Raw genomic sequence first — 21,956 nt, 5'->3', positions numbered from 1 at the left:
CCTCTGCTGTGATGCTGTTCCCAGAACCCTGCATTCTCCCAGTCTCAGCAGAGATAGCATCTCCTCGAAGAAGCAATCCTTCCCTGACACTCCCTATCACATGCCCTTTATTTTTTGCTTTAAAAGAATTTATTAATATTGGAAACAGTCTTGCTCATTTATTTATATATCATATGGATCTTCCCAGGTAGCTAGTGGTAAAGAATCCACCTGTCAATCAGGAGTTGCAGGTTCGATCCCTGGGTCAGGAAGATCCCCTGGTGAAAGAAAGGGCAACCCACTCCAGTATTCTTACCTGGGAAATCCCACGGACAGAGGAGGCTGTGGGCTACGGTCCATGGGGTTGTGAAGAGTCAGACATGATTGAGTGGCTGCGCATTCGTGTTTCTCTGTGCCACTGCCTTCCCCCCACCCTTGCCAACACAGAATATTTTCCTAACATCCTCGATCAACTGGGATTCTGCATTCAAAAGAGATTCCTGGACCTCTCCCCATAAATTCTGACTCAGCAGGTCTGGGTTGGGATCAGGGGTTTTGAAACCAATCCTCCCAATGGGCCTCGTCTTCATGGAGATCATTCACAAGCTCCAGAAGGTGAGCTCTGTGATGGAGGGCACACATCCATGTCCCTCTGAGCCCTGCATCTGGCATGATGTCCCCTACCAGTGGGCTCTGGCTGCCTCTTCATGGGATGAATGAACAAATGGCCAAACGAGTCATGTATACTTTGGTGGAACCATCTATCCTAAGTCCCATTTTAGCAGCTCAGTATTTGGGCAGAGCACCTGTTACCCATGAGAAATGGAAGTAGGAGCTGGACCAGTCAGAAGATGGAGCCAGGCATGGCCCCTGCCCTCACGGAGGTGACAGTCTGATGAGAGGAAATGGAGTTTATGGAGGATGACAATAAAAGACAGAGAAAGGAAAGGATGGTAAGAGGGACAGAAACAAAGTGAGTGTCGGCAGGTCAGAAGGACGGGACCCTGCTTTCCAGATGGGATAACTGCAGAAGAGCTGGGATTTTCCCCAGACAGCACTTTTATTGTGCATCAAGTGTTTTTGATAAATTATACATGCATGTGGTTAAAAATATTCAAACCATAGAAAATGATGCAGAATGAGAAGCCAGGCTCCTTCCCACCCATCCTGCCCCATCCTTCCAGTCCCCTCCTCAGAGGTAGACCTTAGGCACCCTTCCAGTCATATTCTATGCATACCTAACGGGTTTGGGGTAAGGAAACAGCCTAAGGAAGAGGGTGAGGGAAGCTAGAAAATTCTTTGAGAAAGACCAACAGCTCTTAAATGACTTGCCTTTGTGACTCAGGGCCATGGATCCCCGACTCCAGGATGGTGTGAAGAGGGACGTCAGACAAGGTGTTTGACGGGTGGTGTCCCACGTCACTTGCTGGCTAAGCTTCTTGGAGCATGGAGCAGGCTGAGTGGAGGAGGGGTGGGGGTGGGAATGAGGCAGCCAGGGGTCAATAAATATTAAATATTGAAAATGCTCTCCTTATATCCCATGACATCCCTTACATGCGGAATCTAAAAAGAAATTATTCAAATGAACTTGTTTACAAAACAGAAGCAGACTCACAGACTTAGAGAAGGAACTTATGGTTGCCAGGGGGCAAGGATGGATGGAAGGGATAGTCAGGGAGTTTGGGATGAACATACTGCTTTATTTTAAATGAATAATCAACCAGGACCCACTGTATAGCACAGGGAACTCTGCTCAGCGTTATGTGGCAGCCTGGATGGGCAGGGTGTTTGGGGAAGAATGGATACCTATAGATGTATGACTGAGTCCCTTTGCTGTCCATCTGAAACTATCACAGCATTGTCTACCAGCTATATTCCAATATTGAATAAAAAGGTTTTTTTTAAAAAAGAAAATGTTCTCCTTTAAAAGCACAAGATGTAGGCCCTCACCACCGCTTCCCCCATTAACCTTATGTGCCTCCATTCCCTCATCTATAAAATGGGCATAAGAGGACTGTGCCAAAAGTATTGCCACGAGCTGGGAAGAAACAAGCGTGAGGCACAGAGCCTGGTGCAGAGGAGGTCCTCTTCTGTCTGATTCCGCTTCCTCTCCCACCTCTTGGCATCAACCGTTGTACTCAACTTGCCAGAAATGCCTTTGCAGGGACCTCAGCTGACCCCAGCTCCAACATTTATTTATAAATGTCACTTCGGGCAAGTTTCCTTTTGTGCTCTGGGCCTCCACTTCCTCGCCACTGCGTTGGTGGTGCCACAGCAAAGGGAGCTACGATGACGTTCGAGACCTTCTGCATCACCCCTGGCACTCCATGCCTACTAAGTGCCTGCCCAATCCCTTCTTGCTTTAGCATCACAGCCCATCTGACTCAGCTCCTTGGCCACAGCTAGAGGGACGGTGCTCTTGCCGCTCCAAAGACCTGACCAAAGAAGATGAGAGCCAGAGACAGCCACCCCAGGTCGGGATTTTAAAAACAAAACTTACTTGGATGTGAAAAATGCACTCGTGTTTCTTTGGCTGGTTAAAATATTTGATGCTCATCGAATATTCAACAACAACAACAAAAAGGTTCTCACTCCCTGTACTGTCAGAAATGTAATGTAATTATAGCGATGTTAAATATCCCCAGCTGTTCTGAGATATTTGAATCTTAAATCAAGCCTGCCTCTACACATCCTGGGTTGCAGCTGGAGATCCGCACCAAGTACCACACCAAGGCAGAGCTGGGGGAAGTTCAAGCGAGAACTCTGGGCTCACATCTCCAAGCTTGTTTGTGAGATCTGGGCTTCATCCCAGCATTGCTATAAGGACCCCCGACCTGGGCTGTTGGCAGCATCACCAAAGAAAGCCGTGTTCCTCAACGGGGCTGTGCACACCGGTAGGTCATAAGCATCTATCCAAACAGGCTTTCAAATCCATGTGCAGGGAGCATAGAGAGATAGTGTAAAATAAACGGTAATAAAGTGAATAAACACACGTCTCACTCCAGAGCCTTTGAGGTTCTTCTATAAATCAAATTCTTGCCATAATTTGCTCTCTGAGGCTGTGCTGAGCAGCAGAATCAAACCTCATCTGCTTTCCTGAGTGGTAGGCTTAGATTTATGGATGTGAGTTCACAGTGGATGCCCGTGCCATTTCAAAGTGGGAAAATAATTTTCGTTAGGAGGGGTTCCAAGAGGAGATTAAACCCTTCACTTTCAGAGATCAGAGAATCAACAACCTTCAGATCAGATATACCGTTGGAATCAGAAGGGGATGGCCAGTGTATGTATTTTGCAAAAAGAGTAAGCTTGCAGAGGAAGAAAGAGACACTGTGGTGATTTAAAAGCTTAAGCACAAATATCCTCAGAGTCGATTTCAAGCTTCCCAATGACATTCAACCTGAACTTGAACCACCCAATCTCCCTCTTTGCTTTTTTAATTTGGGTCAGGGGCCTAAAGAAACCCTAAAAGACTGACCTACCCATATAGATGTCAGATGAAAAGAACTTAATTATTCCTGGCTAGAATTGTAACAGTATACAGAAGGTCACGCTATTCTAGCGCTTGGAAGTTTTTTCTGCAAAGAAGTGAGAGGGGTCATCATTATAATGATGATGAAGACGATAGTGACTTTTCACTTTTATCTAGCACCAACACATCTGTGCTTTTACATTCAAGACAGTGGTGGTGATTTCTGTATCTATACTCAGCTTTCATCCACCAGGACTAGACCATACCTGGCTTTCAAGAGATCATTTTTGAATGGATTATTCTATTATCTTTAAGTTTCATAACAGCCCTGCAAGGAAGGTGTGATCTCTGCTTTACAAAGAAGGAAACAGAATCTCAATGAAGATAAGCACCTCCCACCCTAATAGCCACTTGTCAATGCTAGGCAGTCCTGGGAGTTGAATTTGAGTCTGACTCTTGAAGTCACATTCTTCCTACCCCTCTTACTTTTTCTAGTTGTACTCCTAGTTGCTGGGGTACAAATTCCCAATCTGGCATGAATGTTAAACATAGATAAAATACTCCCATGTGGACTATTTTTGAATCAAGTTACATGTTTGTTATAGATTCTTTCATTTTCTTGGTTTTAGGATGGACCCTGATCCAAACCTACTCAGCCTGGTCCACTAGGTGTAATAGAGAGTGTTTGTACAAAAAATGATGCCTGTGTTAATTTTCTGTTGCTGCTGTAACGAATTACCACAATCTTAGTAGCTTCAAACAGTGCAATTTTATTAGCGTATCGTTCTAGGTCAGAAAGCTAAAATCAAGGTGTCAGCAAGACTGCATTCCTTCTGGAAGTTCTTGGGGAGAACCTGTTTCCTTGCCTTTCCTAGCTTCTAGAGGCTCCCTTCTTTCCTTGGGTTGCGGCCCCTTCCTCCATCTCAAAGATGCCCGTGTCGTGTCTTCAGATCTCTCTCTGATTTCCTGACCTCAGCTTCTATGGTTCCATCTTCTCTGACCCTGATCCTCCTGCTTCTCTGTTACAAGGACCTTTGTGATTACATGGGGCCCACTAGGTGGTCAAGGATAATCTTTCCATCTCAAAGCCCTTAATTTGGTCTTCCCTGGTGGTCCAGCGGTTAAGAACCTGCAGCAGTGAAGACTCGTTGCAGCCAAAATTGAATAAATAAATACAAAACATTTTTTAAATGTCCTTAACTTAATCACACCTGCAAAGTCCCTTTTGCCATGGAAGGTAACGTATTCATAGTTCTGGGGATGAGGGCCTCTTTGACGCGCTGTTATTCAGCCATTATTCATGGCCTTTGCAATTTGGTTTGATTGACACTGGCTTGGCGCATGGCCCCCGTGTGATGCCTGCTGTGATGTGACGTTGACGCCAAAACAACAATGCCCCTGTTACGCACTTCCTCTGGGGTTCACTGGGGAACCCAGTACTCCTCCCCCAGGTACCCTTCCTTGCTCCACTCCAGAATGCCCATTCTGTGTGTTTTCTTACAGACCCAGTGAGTCAGATATGACTGAGTAAGCCCATGGATGCCTCCTTCTCAGCATTCATGGAGCCCAAGCCTCGCCCCTCAAAGTGTGATCCATGGACTACCAGCATCCGCATCACCTAGGGAATTGTCAGAAATGCAAATCTCAAGCTCCATTCCAGACCTACCAAATCAGGATCTCTGCCATGGGCCCAGGAATCTGAGTATGCTAAATTTTTAGGAAGCATGGGCCTAGAAGCTTCTCTATCCATCCACAGCCGATTGGAATATGCCAGAACAAATCTGCCTGGGAAGGAGGGCAGGTCCTCTGGGCAAAGACAAAGAAGGAACCCAACACCTCATCTTAGCAGCCAGTTTGAGCACTGATTTCTTTCTGGCAAGGCACTCAGAAGTCTGCTGTCTTTCTCTTAAGAAAATCTTTCTTATGCCCCCAAATCCACCCTGGCCAGGAACAAAGTTGCTAGGTAAAGAAGAGGTATACAGGGGCCATAGGAGGACCTCATTCAATGTTTTTGGCTGATTTCTGTTCCTGTGTCACGTGACCCTGGGCAGGATACTCCCCTCTCTGAAGTTAGACAGGCAATAGAGTGCAATAATCACCCTCCGTCCTTGCAAGGATAAGATGAGATGGTAATTTATATTACACAGTCCTGTCCAGGTATGATCACTGGTTTAGTCAGTAAGGCGTGTCCGACTCTTGCAACCCCATGGGCTGTGTCGTCTGCCAGGTTCCTCTGTGCATGGGATTCTCCAGGCGAGAATACTGGAGCGCGCTGTCATTTCTTTCTCCAAGGTCCGATCACTAAAACTCTGCTAATTAGAAGTGCAGGTTGGATTTGCCTGTGGTCAATTGGTTAAGAATCCATCTGCCAATGCAGGGGACATGGGTGCAAACCCCGGTCCAGGAAGATCACACATGCCTTGCAACTTGTGGCACAACTACTGAGCCTGCGCTCTAGAGCCTGTGCCCCACAACAAGAGAAGCCTCCGTGGTGAGAAGACCGAGCACCGCAACTCGAGAGTAAGTAGTCCCTGCTTGCCACCGCTAGAGAAAGCCCACACACAGCTACAAACACCCAGTGCGGCAAAAAAAAAAAAAAAAATTAAAAAACAAACAAAAAACACTTTAAAAAAAGAAATGCAGGTTAATCTAGCCAAAGCTACACTGGGATTTCTTTGTAGGAAAAACTGTGACGTAGGGAAAGGAGGGCTGACCTTGGAATCCTAAGATCAGAGTCTGTGACCTTGGGTGAGTTACTGAACTTACTCACTTTCTTTATCTGTATCAGGGAAAGAGGAATACTTTCCTGTCTGGTCCTTTGTTGGGCTGGAATAAAATAATGAATATAAAAGGACCTGGCAGAGAGCTCAATAAATGTGTGCAGAATCAGGGGAAACAATTTACTAAGCAAATTAATAGTATAAACAATGGTGTCAGGGGAGATATTTGACATGCTCAGGAGAACAAACTTCCCCAGTACGTTCATGGCCTCTATTTGTTTTACCAACAATTCATGTTCCAATTATGCGTGAGTCATTTGTTTGTTCGTTAGCACAGGTCTGAGCTGGAACTCAATTTGGCAATAGCTCCTTAGCCAGGACTTCAAAGTTATCCATGTCCTTGAAAGAATGAATATGGGAATTTAGTTCAGGTTATGGTTGTATTAAAACATCTGCATAGCTCCTAAGTTCCCCATCATAGACCTGTAATATTTCCATCGGCTGCAGATCCATCACGGATCCTAGGAATGGCTTTCCCTTCTCAGGGTGACAGGGCTTGGAAACAAGGATAAATTCCAGGGGCTGTATTAACTTGTAGTGAAAGAAACTTTCGGTGAAGGCTTGACTGTGTGGGACACCTTCTATGGAAAGATTTGTTCCCACCAGATCTTTGAGAGTTGGTATAATGGTGTCATTAAGAAAAATATCAGCTTTTGACCTGGACTAATCTTTGGTTGCATCTTAACTCTGCTGCTCCTGAGCTATGACTTTGTACCTCTCCGAGCCTCAGTTTCCTCATCTGTAAAATGGGTGCCATAACAGTCATTTGATTCTGGTGAAATTGATGTGACCTATTTATACAACAGGTACCCCGTACAAATTCTGGTGCTCGCTTAGTGGCTCAGATAGTAAAGGATACGCCTGGAAAGCTGGAGAAGCAGGTTCAATCCTTGGGTCGGAAAGATCCCCTGGAGAAGGGAATGGCAACCCACTCCAATATTCTTGCCTGAAAAATTCTAGACAGAGGAGCCTGGTGGTCTATAGCCCATGGGGTCTCAAAGAGTCGGGCACAACTGAGCAACTGACACTTTCATACACATACACATACACATCTGTCCCCCTTCCTGCATGGTGAGGCACACTCACCTTTGCAGGACAGTTTACTGCAAAAAAGTAGGTTTGGGCTCATCTTTGTGGCCCAGTGCCTGGCATGCAATAGATGCTCATTGTGCATTAGTGGACTGGATCTCTGAGTAGCTGATCCCAGCAAATCACTTAGGAGAACCAAAGCGACTGATGCACAAACCGAATGGTCTGGTTATTCCTCCAGCCCTTCTCAATTGGGCAGACATCTGATTGATGCCTTCATGACCAGCCACAGTGGCCCCCAAATAGCCACTATCAGAATCAGTGTGATGTGGGTCCATTTGGATATCTATAGACCTGAGCAGAACTGACATCTGATTCCCCAAACTGATTTCCCCAAAGTCACATAACTGGGGGAAGTCTTTTCATGTTCCTTGAATAAACGTCTATTTAATCACCATCCTGTCTCTAGCACTTCAATAACTTGTACATTTCCCCCCTTCATCACTGTTTCAGCTCCGCAAAGAGACAAAATGGTTGGCTGAAGAGCTTGGGCCATCTGCAGTAGTTAAACCCTATTTTCCCCTGACTGCTCACTTGGATGGAGAACTTTGCAGCTAAGTCCCATTAGTCATTTGGCTCCTGCTCTCATTTCACAGAGGAAGCTGCAGAAACCAATGTCACATAGGCTGTTCAGGGCAGAACAGAGGCTGGATTGGTCTTCCCAGAAAAACCTCTGCCTCACCAAACCTGCTCCTGCCTCATCCAGCTATGCCTTTGTGGTCCTGAGGATTTGGGTTCAAATCCCAGCTTTGTTATCTGCTGGCTCTGTGACTTGACTACAGAACTGCCCAGAGGGGAATGTCCCCCATCAGCCAAATGGCGATGATTACACAACCTTTTAGGGTGATTGTGAAAATTGAGATGGTGTGAAATGTGCTCAGCTTGGGTCTGGTACATTGCAGCTGCCCAGGACTATTTGCCTTCGTCCTTCGCTCAAAATGCTCACTGCAAGTAATATGAACAGAAATAGCTCACATTTATTGAGTCCTTACTGGGTTCCAGAAACTCTTCTAAGCACTTGATATGTATTAGCTCGTTTATTCCTCTTTCTCTAAAGGCAAAGGTATCTTCCTCTCCTCCCAGAAGCCATCCATCTTCACGACTATTGGACTGCCTGGCCTAGTACCACTTCAACGGAATTTGTTGATTTTAAACAACATGTTGCTGAAATGATTTCTTGTTTTCTGTGGCTGGCTTGCAGCAGCCAGCCTGCTTCCTGTGACAAAGTGTGATGAAATCAAATGCTGTTGTCTTGGCTTTTAGTACAGAGGACCGGTCCAAAATCTGCACTCAGGGTTGACTCCTACAGATGGGGATGTGGGGGTGGGGTTCAGGGTTAGGCAGTGGGGGGCAGGGGGCAGGGAAGGCTGGAATTCTGGTGGAGTTAGGAAAGGGGGTGACAGTTGGATGGGGGTTGGGACCGGATGAGATCTCCCTCTGTCAGTGTGACAGCCAGCAATGAAAGAAGTCAGAAATTTTGCTACAGAGTTCAAAAATTTCATGTGGCCTCCAGGTGTTCATCACACCTTTGCATTGTCGTTATTGTTCCTGTTGTTTAATCGCCAAGTGGTGTCTGACTCTTTGCGACCCCACGGACTACGGCACACCTGGCTTCCCTGTCCCTCACCATCTCCCAGAATTTGCCCAAATTTGTGTCCATTGAATAGCTGTGTTGTTACTATTCCCCCGACTCATCACATCCAGCCCCAATCTCCAAGCCCTGTGTGCAGCTTTGAGCCACACTCAGCCCTAGAAAGGATGTGTCCAATCTCATCCTTTCATGTCTCTGTTCTCCCCATTTGCACAAGGTGCCACCTCTCCACGAAGCCCTGTTTCTCTCCTTCTCTACCTTGGAACTCCTATGGATCCCTCCAGACTCAGCTCAGACGTCACCTCCTCCCAGAAGCCCATAGAGATCCCTAGTCTGCTCTGGGTATTCCTTCTGAGCTCATGCAGCACCTCTGGACTCCTGGCATCTGTTGCTGTTATCTCTTTCCTCAACAACACCACAGGTTCACGGAGGACACATCCCATGCCTTATTTAACGTTCCATCCCTGGCAGCTAGTTCAGAGCATGACATACAGTTGACACTTAGTATACATTGGGTGTTGGAATGAATGAACCAAGAAATGAGCACATTGCCACTCAGGTAAGTGCTCCTGATAAGAGATGATAATGATATTGATCATAGTTAATAACTGCTACCATGAGATACAAAGACTGCGCCTATCTCTTAATCAAATTTTAACAACAGCTCTTGAATACTGAGCTCCTATGTTGTTCAGGCAGCTGGCTGATCACTGAATATGTATCATCTTCTTCCCAGCCTTCAGGGGCTTAGCGAGAGAGGCACACAGCTAAAAAGGGACAGAGCCAAAGCCTTAAACTGAGGTCTGCCTGGACGCTTTCCCGGACCCTTGCCTCCTCCCAGAGAACATCACTGCTTCTTATCATTGGGCCCTGACTGGCCTCTGTCTGCAGCTGTTCCCAGATCCTCAGGCCCTCCTCTGAGGCTCCATGCCCACAGAGCCTGGCCTCATCGTTCCGCGTCCTGTCCAATTACTGGGGAAGGCTGGTCTCCCCGCCCCCGGGAAAGCCCAGACTGGCCAGAGTGTTCAGAGCCCAAGGTCCACGGCACATGCCAGGGAAATCACAGGAACATTCAGAAGCGGAGCTGCTTCGTCTGACCGCTGAGCGATTAACCCTTTCGCAGCTGTGACAAAGATACAGAGGAGCTGTACATAACCACATCCTGAATGGCCTGCAGACTAAAACCCAACAGATATCCCCCACAACTCTCTGATCTCCCCTGTCGAGCTTATTTCTGGAGCCTGAGGCCAACAGGATGGAGTGAGATTTGGGGGCACATCTCCCGACTGGTCCCCCAGGAAGCTCATCCCTCACCTGGGCCACTTAGGCCTTGGGAACTCCAGGTATCTTGGCATCCTCACTCTCTCTCCCTCTGCTCCCCAAAGTAATAAATGCCCCCGAATTGACTGGGCATTTCCTCATTAGAAAGGCATTCCCCTGGTATTCCCTGGAGCAATTAACTCAGGAATCCTGGAGGACAATGAGAAGTCTTGGGGTTACCTGGGAAAGGTCTTCACTCCCCAGACCATTCCTGAGTGCTTAATATGCATATCAGGGTCTGTGTTGGGGGCTGGAGATGTCAGGGAAATCAGATCTGCTTCCTGCTCGAGTCCAGGACGGTGTGTTGGGGGCTGGGGGAGAGTGTGGTGACACGTATGCACGCGAGGATTGACACCTAAACGGGGGGTAGAGGGCAAAAAAGAGGAAGGCATCAGTTGTTTGGAGAGGAGCGGAGGTGGTGGGTGGTCAGGCAAGGCTTCAAAAGAGAGGGAACCCCAGGGCTGGAGGCTGAAGGATGACTGGGCATCCCTGGGCAGACAGAGCAGCTGGGTGTGGCAAAGGCGCACTTAGGGCAGCAGAGGAAGCAGCCCAGCTGTTGTCAGCTGCTCAGCAGAGATTGGGCACGTGGTACCAGAGAGAGCATGGCCAGAGATAGGGCAGGGCCCAGGTTCGGGGTCTGAGGAACCAGGGCCTAGGACAGGTGAGTCACTGAAGGGTTTGAAGAAATGGGATGCGATGCTCTGAGAGGAACTTTAGAAAGACTGCTCTGACATAGCACCAAGGGTGGATGCAGAGGGCTGGAGGCCAGAGAGGAGGCTGATGCCCTTTAAAGGCGGCATTTTTATGGGGATCCAGCACAGTCTTTTGAGTGCCCATCTCACACATATCTACGTGCATGCTCATTCATTCAGTTGTATCCAACTCTTTGTGACCCCATGGATTATAGCCCGCCAGGCTTCTATGTCCATGGAATTCTCCAGGCAAGAATACTAGAGGGGGTTGCCATGCCCTCCTCCAGGGGATCTTCCCCACCCAAGGACTGAACCCACATCTCCTGCACTGGCAGGCTGATTCTTTACCGTTGAGCCACCTCGGAAGCTCATAATCACAGAGAATGTAGTGTATGTACTATTGTCACCACCACTAGATGGAGTAGGAAACTAAAGAACAGAGAGATTAAGTCACCTGTCCAAGGGCACACAGCAAGTGGTCCTCTCAGGATTTGAGCCATCAGTTCATCCTGAGAGTTCATGCTCTTAACCACTACACACTATAGTGTTCCTTCATCAAAGTTGACCAAGGCTTGGGGCAGGGTAGAGTGGTTAAAGAGAGGATTCCTTAATGGGCCCACCCACTGTATATTAGGGGCTCCCCTGAAATAGCTTCTGGCCTCCATGGACAGAGGGGTGCAATCTTTAAACCTGAGGCCCTTGGAGAAAAACTACAGCATGAAATGTGAAGGCGCTGAAAACTCCCAGGACAGTGCCATGATATGAAGCCACTAGGGGTCACTTGAGTCCCCAGGAACACATGCCTTTGGAGGTATGGAAGAACACTTTGGTTTAGGTGGGCGTGGGCCTGCAAAATCTTCAGACACAGGAAGGCAGGCTATGGGTGGTCCCAGAAGGGTGTGCCCCAGTGAGAAGAACCCGATTTTCATCAACCCAGGGCCATTCCTGCCAGGGGGGCTGAGGTCAGATGACTTCTGCAGGCACTATGTAGACCCCTAACAAGTGGCCAAGGCTATGATCCCCCTGCAGGGGGCCAGTTTCCACTCTTCCAGCCATGCTCCCAGAAGGGACAGGATTTGGAGGTGGCTGAGGGCTAGAGTCATACCCAGGGGTCCTCTGATAGAAGAGAGGCCCAGGGTCAGAGAGGAAGGTTCCAGGTGGCTTCTGTGTGTGCATCCGGTGGTATGCAAAGTTGGACTTTGAGCTTGCTGACTCTGGGCTTTGGACAGCGTTTTAGCGTCTCCGAGCCCTCATCTTTAACATAGGAATAAAACTCTGCCGAAGCAGGGTTGTGGTAGACGTCAAAAGTGAATCCTGGTGGTTAGCCCGCGAGCCGCGCTTTGTAAAGCCATCATCAGATGTGTTGAGTTTTCCAGGTGTTGTATAGCTTGGAACTGGAGCTGCTGATACTCGAATGTAACACTGAACTTCAGTCTAACTCTAGGGGCTGCTAGCTAGTGGTCAGCCAAAGATCAACACAACAAGCTCCCACATGCAAACAAGTTCTGTTCCAAGAACACGTTCATGCGTCCCATTTGTGAGTCCAACAAAGTCAGCCTAGGCACCCTACTAACACGATTGGCTATATAGTACCATACTGTAACAGGTTTATAATATTTTTCACACAAGTAATACATAAAAAAGCAAACAGAAAATACAGAAAATATTTTTCATCTTCCTGCATAGTAGCCTGAAAACACAGTAGTACCAGCTACGTCACTGCCCCTCTTATGCTTACCTCCAGACATCCTGGGCTTGGAATAAAGATACTGTACTACTGTCTTCTATACAATACTGTAGATTAACTACACAAACGCACAGCCACTTGGAGAGGATGCATGCATATGACAATGTACTCCAGACACATGAACTGACTTATGTGATTGGACAGGCAAAGGTAGGTTTGCATCTTTGAAAGTTCGCAACTCGAAGAAGATTCGTATGTAAGGGACTTACTGTAAACAAAGGATCATGACCTTCCTTCCTCTATCTTTGTTAGATGGAACTCAGAATTGTATTTAAAGTCTGGGCGAAGTCACTTAGAAACATTTATGTTAACAGCACCTCCTGCTTGCTAAGGCGGGGGAACCACAAAGTAGGTATTCTTTTAAAGCAAGCTGAAAAGCTCAGGAAACCAGGGATATTTTGGGAGTGGATAATTCACAGCTACCGTAAACACAGGCTTAAAGCAAAACAAAGAGAGTAAGACTGAAGTCAGGGTCACCATCCTAGACTAGGCCTGGGCCAATCAGCCGATCAGAGGCCTGGCCTGATAGGCATCTGTGCCAACACCTGTTGGAACCAAAGGATCTCTTCACTATCCTAAAAAAGCACTGTCAGAGATGAGACGGTCAGGAGGAATGCCTAAAGCTGGTAAAATCACCATCAGAACATTATGAACAAACTGCACACACCAACATTCCCGGCACTGGTGGCAAAGCCCAACCCCCCGGAAGGGGCATTTACACACGAATGGCTGGACAGGCTGGTGCCACGCTGAGGCTTGGCATCACAACTCCTCCTAGGCAGACCGCACAAGGCAGATACCTTCTGTCTGACAGCTGCCTTACCCAGACCCCAGCATGGGAGAAGCAGCACAACAAAACGTTTACAAACCCTGAGCACAGCTTCAGTATCTCTGCCACGCTGCTTTCCCCACTGCAGGGCGTTGGCTCCCCTGGAGGGACAGACCCCTTCTCACACCCTGTGGGGTCAAGGGGCCCCATGGCGCCCACCACGCTCCATTTCCAAATTGCCTAGGACACAAGCCCGTTTAAAAAGTATCAGAAGGGGCTGCTGCCTCTCCCACCAAACTAGGTACAGCTTCATCCTTGGCTGGTATTCTGGGGGTTTCCTCCAAAGTCTCCCAAATTGGAAGTGTTTGGGAACTCTCAAGTCATAAACTACTTCGAGTCCCCAGCGAGCTTAGGGGCTCTACCTGATTCCTGCCCGTTTTTAAAGAGCTTCCTATTGAGTTTCCCAAAGACAACAAGCCCACACTTCAGACAGGCTTCTCTGTCTTCCCATCCCTTCACCCCAAACACAGAGTAGCTACCCCTATCCTGGGGTAGGGGGTGGGGGTGAGGCCTGGAAGAAGCGGGGCTGGTATTCCCAGAGGGGGGTTGGGTGCAAAGAGAGAGGCCGGAACAAGGGAGCCAGACGACTCCTCCTGCAGTGACGTCCGAGTTCCCACAACCCGGAGAAGATGCGGGGGACCTAAGATTGGGTTCTGCCCCGGGGCCTCTTGGGCTGATGTCACCTCTGGGGGCCTGGGGTCCAGCCCCCGGGCCGGGGAAGAGCTGCCAGACCCCGGGGCTGGGGAGAGTGGGGGAGCAGAGGGAGCGGGTTGGCGCGGAGGGCCACTCACGGAGGAGAAGTTGTGCGGGCCGCAGAGCTCGCCGCGGTACTTGCAGGATAGCAGCATGTCCTCGAGCTGGTGGCCCAGGCGGTCCATGAAGGCGGCGCTGATGCCCTCGAAGTGGCGGGGAGGCAGGAAGAGGCGGAAGTCGGCCAGCTTGCGGAACCACTGGCGGCGCGGCTCGTCCCCCCGCAGCAGTTCGCTGACCAGCGGGCGCGCCGTGCGGTTGGGCAGCAGCAGCCCGAGCCAGTGGCCGGCGTAGTAGAGGTCCCCCTTGGAGAGGCGCGGGAAGCGCAGCGGGTTGTTGTTGCACACGGTGACGGCGGGGAAGGGCAGCTGGCGGCTCCACTCGCGGTGCACACGCGTGTGCGACGGGAAGCTGAGCCAGTAGAGCAGGCGGTTCGAGGACCAGGACAGCAGCAAGCCGAGGGACGTGCAGAAGGCCAGCACCCAGAGCGCCCGCCGCTGGAAGGAGCCCCCGGGCGCCGCGCGCCCCGCGCACATGTGCCGCAGCCCGTGCAGTTTAGCGCGGCTCAGCGACGGCCGCCCCCTGCGGGCGCCCCCCGGCCCCTGCAGCGCCCGCTCGCGCTCGCCGCCCCGGCCGCCCCCGGGCTGCCCGGCCGCCGCCACCGCCGCGGGCGCCGGTTCCTCGCGGGCCATGCGGAAGCGTCCCGGGCCGGTGAGTGCGGCTGCGGGCCGCCCGGCTCCGCCGCTCCGGCTCATTCATTCAGCCCGCGGCTGGCGGCAGCGGCGGCGGCCCCAGCCGGGCGGAGCCGCCATGGAAGTCCGCAGCAGCCGTGGAAGCAGCAGCGGCAGCCGCCGCGCGCAGCCCGCGCCAGGGAAGCGTGCGCCCGAAAGGAGCTCCGGTGGCGAGGCATGCCAGCCCGGCGCCGCCACCGCCGCCTCCGCGGGCGTCCGCCCGGGACCGAGCCCGCCTCGGCCCGCCGCCCCTGGCACGGGCCTTCCCGAGCGCCTCCCAGGCTCTCCTGGTTCCGATCTCTCCTGAGGATGCCCGACGCCGGCCACTACCTTTGGAGCGGCCCCGCTGGGCGCCGCCTCTCTGGTTCCTGGGTGCTGCGCCCGCGTCCCCTTGTCTTGGACCTCGGGGGACCCTGAGCTGAGTCCCTCCGGGCTCCGCCTAACCCCAGCTTTTACGCTGGTCCCGGGAGAGCAGCCACTCGGCCACCATGCCTGATTCGGACATCCCCAAGGGCCGCCCGCCGGTGGCCCGCGGTGCTGGGACACGGTGGGGGAAAAGGTGCCGGGGGACGAGCGCCCCCAGAGGCGCGCGGCCGCTCCTGGCTGGGCGGGTGGGGTGGGTGTGTACCAGGATGAGCGGTCGCCCTGCTGGCCCTCTTTCCCTTTCCTCCGGGACCCTCCTAACTGCTCTTCTGGATGCGCTCGGCGGAGACCTGCTTAGGCTCCCCCGAGTCCTGCCCCGCCCGCGTCCTGCGTTGCAATGTGACCGCCCTCGCCCGGGGCTGGGGGCGTCTCAGGGTCCCGCCGGAGGCTGCCGGCCGACGGGCTCCTTCAGTGCTGCTGGCCAGAGGCAAGTGTCGCTTCTCCCCGCCCCGCACGGCTCTGCGAAGTGCCTCGAATCTCCAGAAAAGCCCGATCTCGTCGTCCCTCGCCTCTTTCTCCTGCCCCGGTGCTCCAGGAGCTGGGGACTGCGGAGCCCCGGCTACTCCTCTTGGGGGTGACCCGGACTCGCTGCTCCGCGCGCCCGGCTCCTCTCGAGACTCCCAGCCCCGCGGTGGCGGCGGCGCCGGCTGCGCTCGCCTCCCGCCTGCCCGGCCCTCCTCGGGGCCCCCGGGCGAACTTGGGCAGCGGCCGCGCGACGCTGGCGCGGCTGGGTTTCCAGCACCTGCTCCTCGGCTCGCCGGCCCCGCGGCTCCGGGCGGGCGGGCGGGGCGGCGGCGGCGAGCGCCGTGCGCTCCCGGAGACGCGGTGCTGACGCGCGCGGCTCCTCCTCGCTGCATTTTAATTCCTGGCCACTGTGGCCGCTGCACACCGAGAGGGAAGCCTCTTGCCAGCGCCGGCCGGGTGGGGAATGAGCTGCACAGATGTGTCGGGTTGTGCGGGGCTGGCAGGAGAGACGTGGAGTAGCAACATTGCGTGTCTGTGGGCCGTGTGTGGATGAGTGTGAGGCCACATCTCACTGTGTCGGGTGGACTGTCGAGAACCCGAAGCCGCTGTCTAATGTGGGCCTTTGAGCAAGTGTGTGAGTGGGGCGTCAGGCGCTGAGAGTGGGTAGGATGTCCGTGTGTACGTGTGAACGGGCATCTCAGTGTATCTGGTGGCTGTGGGTTTATTTTTGCAGATGCTGTACTGTGGCTATTTGAGTATGTGTGTTGTGTGTAGGATAGAGGAATGGTGTGTGTGCTCTGCTTGGGTGGACCGTTTGCATTTAGCCGGTGGTGGGTGCCAACAAGTGTGTTGATGTGTGGGTGGATATGGCAGCTTCTGGACCTGGTGTGTAGTTGGTGTTTTGCCTGTGTGCAGTGTGTAGATGAGTATGTGTGTTGAGCTGCTGGAAGAAGTCCCTGGGTCTCTGGCAGATTGGGCCCAGCAGGGGCAGCCCTGCCTTTTAGGAACTTCCGGTGTCCCCTCTTAGCCACTTCCCTGGGGGAGTCTGCTGCTCACCCCTGACTGCAGTCTGCCAAGCACAGCCTCCCTGGATGGGCAGGAGGGAGGAGAGTGACTTCCGAGGACCCGAGAATCTAAGTCTGCCATTCTCACAGCTGGGTTCCCACAGCTGTTTAGCTGATGATATCTTTCTTCCCTCCTGAGCAGGTTCCAGGTCTTCCACTAACCCCTGGGCCCTTTTGGACACTTTCATTCAGCTTTTTAATTAATCAATTAAAGTCTTTATTGGATGTGTTACAATTTTGCTTCTGTTTTATGTTTTGGTGGGTTTTTCAACCCTGAGGCTTGTGGGATCTCAGCTCCCCGACCAGGAATCTAACCTGTACTCCCTACATTGGAAAGCGACGTCTTAACCACTGGACTGCCAGGGAAGTCCCTAGCTTTTTAAAATGTTCTGCCTTGGCTTGTCTCATTCACTTGGGGAAGAAGCTCCTGAAGTTGGGTTTTGCTAAAATTCTGCTATGGATTTGGTTCCTTGAAGACATCTGTTGCTGGCTTTGGGGGAAGGTTCCGAATCTACCAATTTTGTGGGACCCCTGACAGAGGCTCATTTACCAGGGCTTCAGTCTGGTCCCAGCAGTCCTGAGAGGGGGGCCACGGTCACGCATTTCCCGGCCAAGGTGGGGGGAGCTTGTGAGTTCAGTGAAATGACTGATGAAGCAGCCAGACATCTCCCAGCATCATAGCCCTGGGCTGGCACAAAGCTCTGTCCTATAGAAACCTTTGAGACCTTTCATGTTTCTGATTTGTTCACCTGTTATGGGCTTTTTCATTCCTGTTTTTTTCCCCTTGAAATGTACACACGCAGCTTTTGGTTGCCCGAGCATCTTCTCTGCCATGGCTTCTCCTGTTAATTCTCCAGATGGGCCACCTCTTCACGGAGAGGAAGGGTATCCTGCACGGGCCCCAGGGGTCTTGGCACAGAAATCCAGAGGCAGACACAGGGGTGGCTGGTGATCCCAAGTGATCGCAGGCTTTCTTTTTTGCACATGGATGCAGTGCGTTTCCTACACTGCCTGAAATCCCCCCACCTGCTTCTTGACCAGCTCTGTGAAGTTCTGCCCTTGCCTCAAGTCCTAGCTGAAACATTGCCTCCTAGGTAAATGGATCGATAGCTCCATCATAGCCTTTGTATGGCACCTTGTCACTGTGTGTGTCCAGCCTTTCCTTCTGGATGTGAGCCCTTTGAGGACAGAGACCACATCTCATTCACATTTTTGACTCTATATCTTAGTACAATGCCCTGGCACCTAGATGAAACACATCAAAATGGGGAAGAGGAGAAGGGAACTAAGATTTCCTGAATATTTCTATATGCCAGGCAACCGAACCAGACACATATTTAACTTCTCATTCCAACCTTGCGGGCGGGCAGGTGTATGTGTGTGTGTGGTATTTTTACCCTCTTTTTACAACTGTTGAACCAAGGGCATGGAGAGCAGAAATTGAACTCAGCTCTAACTCATTCCAAAGTCTAAGCTTTTCCTTTCCCATCCTGCTGCCTTCAAAAGCATGAAAAATAATAACCGTATAATAAATGTAGGTCTTCCTAATCTCTAGGACTTGTTTCAAGTGACTTACATTAAAAACAAGTGTCAGGACTTCCCTGGTGGTCCAGTGGCTAAGACTCCGAGCTCCCAATGTGGGGGGTCCGGATTTGATCCCCAGTCAGGAAACGAGATCCCACATGCCCACAAGTAAAGAGTTCACATACTGCCACTAAAGACACCGCCTGCATGCCATAACTAAGACCTGGCGCAGCCAAGTAAATAAAGAGTAAACCAAACCAGGCTTCCCAGGTGGCATAGCGGTAAAGAATCTGCCTGCCAATGCAGGAGATGCAAGAGATCTGGGTTTGAGCCCTGGGTTGGGAAGATCCTCTGGAGTAGGAAATAGCAAACCACTCTAGTATTCTTGCCTGGATGACTCCATGGACAGAGGAACTTGGTGGGCTACAATCCATGGGGTTGCAAGGAGTCGGACATGACTGAGCACCACCACTGAAAGCAAACCAAAAAAATGACAGGAAAAAAAAAGTGTCATAAACATTCTAAATGTTTAACCCTCAAAATAATCCGATGAGGCACATATGAATACTGCTATTTTCTCTACTCCAAAGCAGAGGACTTCTGACCACAGAGAGGTTGAGCTACTCACCCGAAGCCTCACAGCTTAAGCAGGAGAGCAGCCTTTCAGTGCTGGCAGCCTGGCTCCAGCCCCTATTCTCTCAAACCCTGCCCCATGGCATCTGTGCTGTCAGAGCTCCATGACATGACAGCTCTCGTGAATCAGGCAAGCTCTCTTGGCTGAAAAACCAAATTCGCAAGGCAGTTCCTGACCTGCCCCACGCGACCTATCCACCGAGAAGTTCACATTTAGCATTGTGATTTCCCAGTCAGAAGCTTTTAAGAAAATTTCCCTTCTCCTGTTTGTCTCTAAAACATCTGTCGCTCCACACCTGGCTTCCTGGCCTTCAGTGTGACCTTTGGGTGCCAGCCAGCCCACATTCTGGTGGGTGACCACCACTGCCAATCATCAGCTCTTTCTCCTATGAAATGAGTTTGCTGGGAGGGAAGGCCCATTGAAGGCGATATGATTTTCCATTTTTATAATCCTGTTGTAGGAGCTGACAGTTGTGGGCTTGATCAGGCTTCACTGGAGCCCTTGACCTTCCTGCTTATCCCCAATCCCTACTGCTCAGGGGCATGTTTATTGGAACGTAACATGTTCAGTCGCCCAGTTGTGTTTGAGTTTTTGCGATCCCATGGACTGCAGTTCTCCAGGCTTCCCTGTCCCTCACCATTTTCCAAAGTTTGCATCAGTGATGCCATGTCCATTGCATTAGTGTCCATTGTATATCCATTGCATTGGTGTCCACTATATCCATTGCATTGGTGATGCCATCCAGGCATTACGTCCATTGCATTGGTGATGCCATCCAGGCCTCTCATCCTCTGATGCCCTCTTCTCCTTCTGCCCTCAACCCTTCCCAGCATCAGGGACTTTTCCAATGATTCAGCTGTTCGCATCAAGTGTGCTCCAGTGTTTTGGAATGTGCCGTAGGTACCACCTCGCCTGGCTCTTCGGAATTCCTGCTACACATCCCATCAGTGACAGTCCAGTGGTAACTGATTGTATTCCAAAACACCTGGCAGTGTTTAAAGCTCCCTTTTGTCACATTGGAATCAGTCTCTTTGCAAATGTCTCCTAATTTATCCCTGGGGAGCCACACAAAATAAGTTTGATCTTTCTTTCTCATGGGAACCCTTCAAAATACTTTATAAAATCAAAGTACGTCAGTGGTGAAAGGGGCGCTAGCAGTCAGCCTTCTTGCCAAATCTTCAAGAAAGTCTTTTCTTCTCCAGGTTAAATGCCATCAGTTCCTTCCTCTGTTTCTCCTGCATTTTCTGCTCTTGGGATGGGATCTTGGATGTTGAGGTCTTTGAAATGGTCCCACACCCATTGGTATGAACCCACCAAGCCCGTTACTTCGGACCTGATCCTTCCAGAACCTGATCTTTCTTCTGATGGTTGTGGGTTCTTTTCCGCCCCCATCACCACCTCTGGGATTAAGTGGAGGTGGTGGGTGGCAAGAGGGAAGCGTGGGCAGTAACAATGTGTTCCTGGCTCTGCTTAAGATGCCAAGTGCATTTTCTTTCAGGACTCCTGGTGATGAGCTGACACTGCTTCTCATCCTAGAGTTCATTGCTATTACGGGGCAGGCGGGCCTCTGTGGGTCTATCTGTGAACCTAAATAGCTCACCTTTTCTTCCTTCTTTCTCTTTGTCTTTCCTTTTCTGACACTGTACTGCCCTGGGGTCCCTATCGCTCTGCCTCTCTCTCTCCTCCCTTCTCTTTTTCCCTTTTCCTTCCTTTCTTCCCAACCTCTGCCTGAAGCCTTGGGGTCCCCTCTGATTCTTAGCTCATGTAACTGGTGACCTCTGGGTTCACTGAGGTGGCTACAGTGTCACAAGACCTCAGCCAGTGTCCACTGGTCATGATGGGGGCTCCAGAGCTGCTAGAAAGGGTGAGCAGAACTTCAGCAGGGTTTTGATCACTGGGCACCTCACTTCCCCATCCCTCCCAGCCTCCCTCCATGGGGCTGGCACTGGACTTGCTGTTCCCTCTCACTTTGCACGTGCTTCAGCATCTCCACTGCTTCTCCCACTCACTCCATGATTTTCTTATATTATACTTGGCCTCTCCTAGTACATTCTTCTTCCAGGCTCTTAGATTTCTCTGATTTTTTTTTCTTTTTTTGGGAAGTTTTTGGTCATCCTCATTTTACTGGAGTTCAAACTCTCAGCTGCTCATCTTTCACCAGCACTAAATCCCAGGACTCAGAGGGCAAACAAGGGCACACAGCCACCAGAAGAAAGATGGGGGCTGGAAGGACCAGGTCCAGAGTAGAGGGCTGTAAGTTCATGCTCTGCTGAACCACTGTGCTCCAGGGTAAAAGCAAATCCTGAAAGATGGGAGGATGTAATGTAACCTAATGTCTAATTGAACTCCTTACTCTGGAGGGTGCGGGCAGCAGGATGAAGCAGAGGTCCAGGGAGGGGAATGGCTCGTATAAATCACACAGATGGATGCTGAGAAACACACAACCAGAACCCAGATTCCAGCTTCTGGTTTATTCTCTGCTCACCCCATGGAATAGGCCTCCCTGGTAGCTCAGCTGGTAAAGAATCCTCCTGCAAGGCAGGAGACCCTGGTTCGATTCCCAGGTCAGGAAGATCCCCTGGAGAAGGGATAGGCTACCCACTGCAGTATACTTGGGCTTCCCTGGTGGCTGATACTAAAGAAGTCGCCTGCAATCCGGGAGACCTGGATCAGATCCCTGGGTTGGGAAGACCTCCCGGAGGAGGGGATGGCAACCCCTTCCAGTATTCCTGCCTGGAGAATCTCCATGCACAGAGGTGCCTGGTGAGCTATAGTCCATGGGTTGCAAAGAGTCAGAATAAATTTTCGACAATCCATTTTGAAACCAGCAAAGTCTTCACATGGTCAAAAAGGACAAAAGCGTAAAGAG

General features: G+C 50.9%; 1 protein-coding gene across 3 annotated transcripts in view; it reads right to left on the bottom strand.

Annotated features, from left to right (window-relative positions):
* Window positions 1-21,956, bottom strand: part of ASIC2 (acid sensing ion channel subunit 2) — a 1,193,713-nt gene that overhangs the window by 274,212 nt on the left and 897,545 nt on the right. The window contains exon 1 of one of the 3 annotated variants that reach the window (XM_070478701.1): window positions 14,288-16,427. The exons of 1 other annotated variant lie outside the window; for it this stretch is intronic. In XM_070478701.1, coding sequence (XP_070334802.1) covers window positions 14,288-15,001 — 714 coding nt within the window. In that variant the 5' untranslated portion in view covers window positions 15,002-16,427. Of the gene's footprint in view, window positions 1-14,287; window positions 16,428-21,956 lie in introns of those variants that run through there. One more of the 3 variants, XM_070478699.1, reaches the window with a different exon arrangement.

This window comes from Odocoileus virginianus, chromosome 17 (assembly GCF_023699985.2).
Source record: "Odocoileus virginianus isolate 20LAN1187 ecotype Illinois chromosome 17, Ovbor_1.2, whole genome shotgun sequence".
Lineage (NCBI taxonomy): Eukaryota > Metazoa > Chordata > Mammalia > Artiodactyla > Cervidae > Odocoileus > Odocoileus virginianus.
Note: the sequence above shows the minus strand (reverse complement) of the source record. Positions and strands in the feature narration are given on the sequence as shown.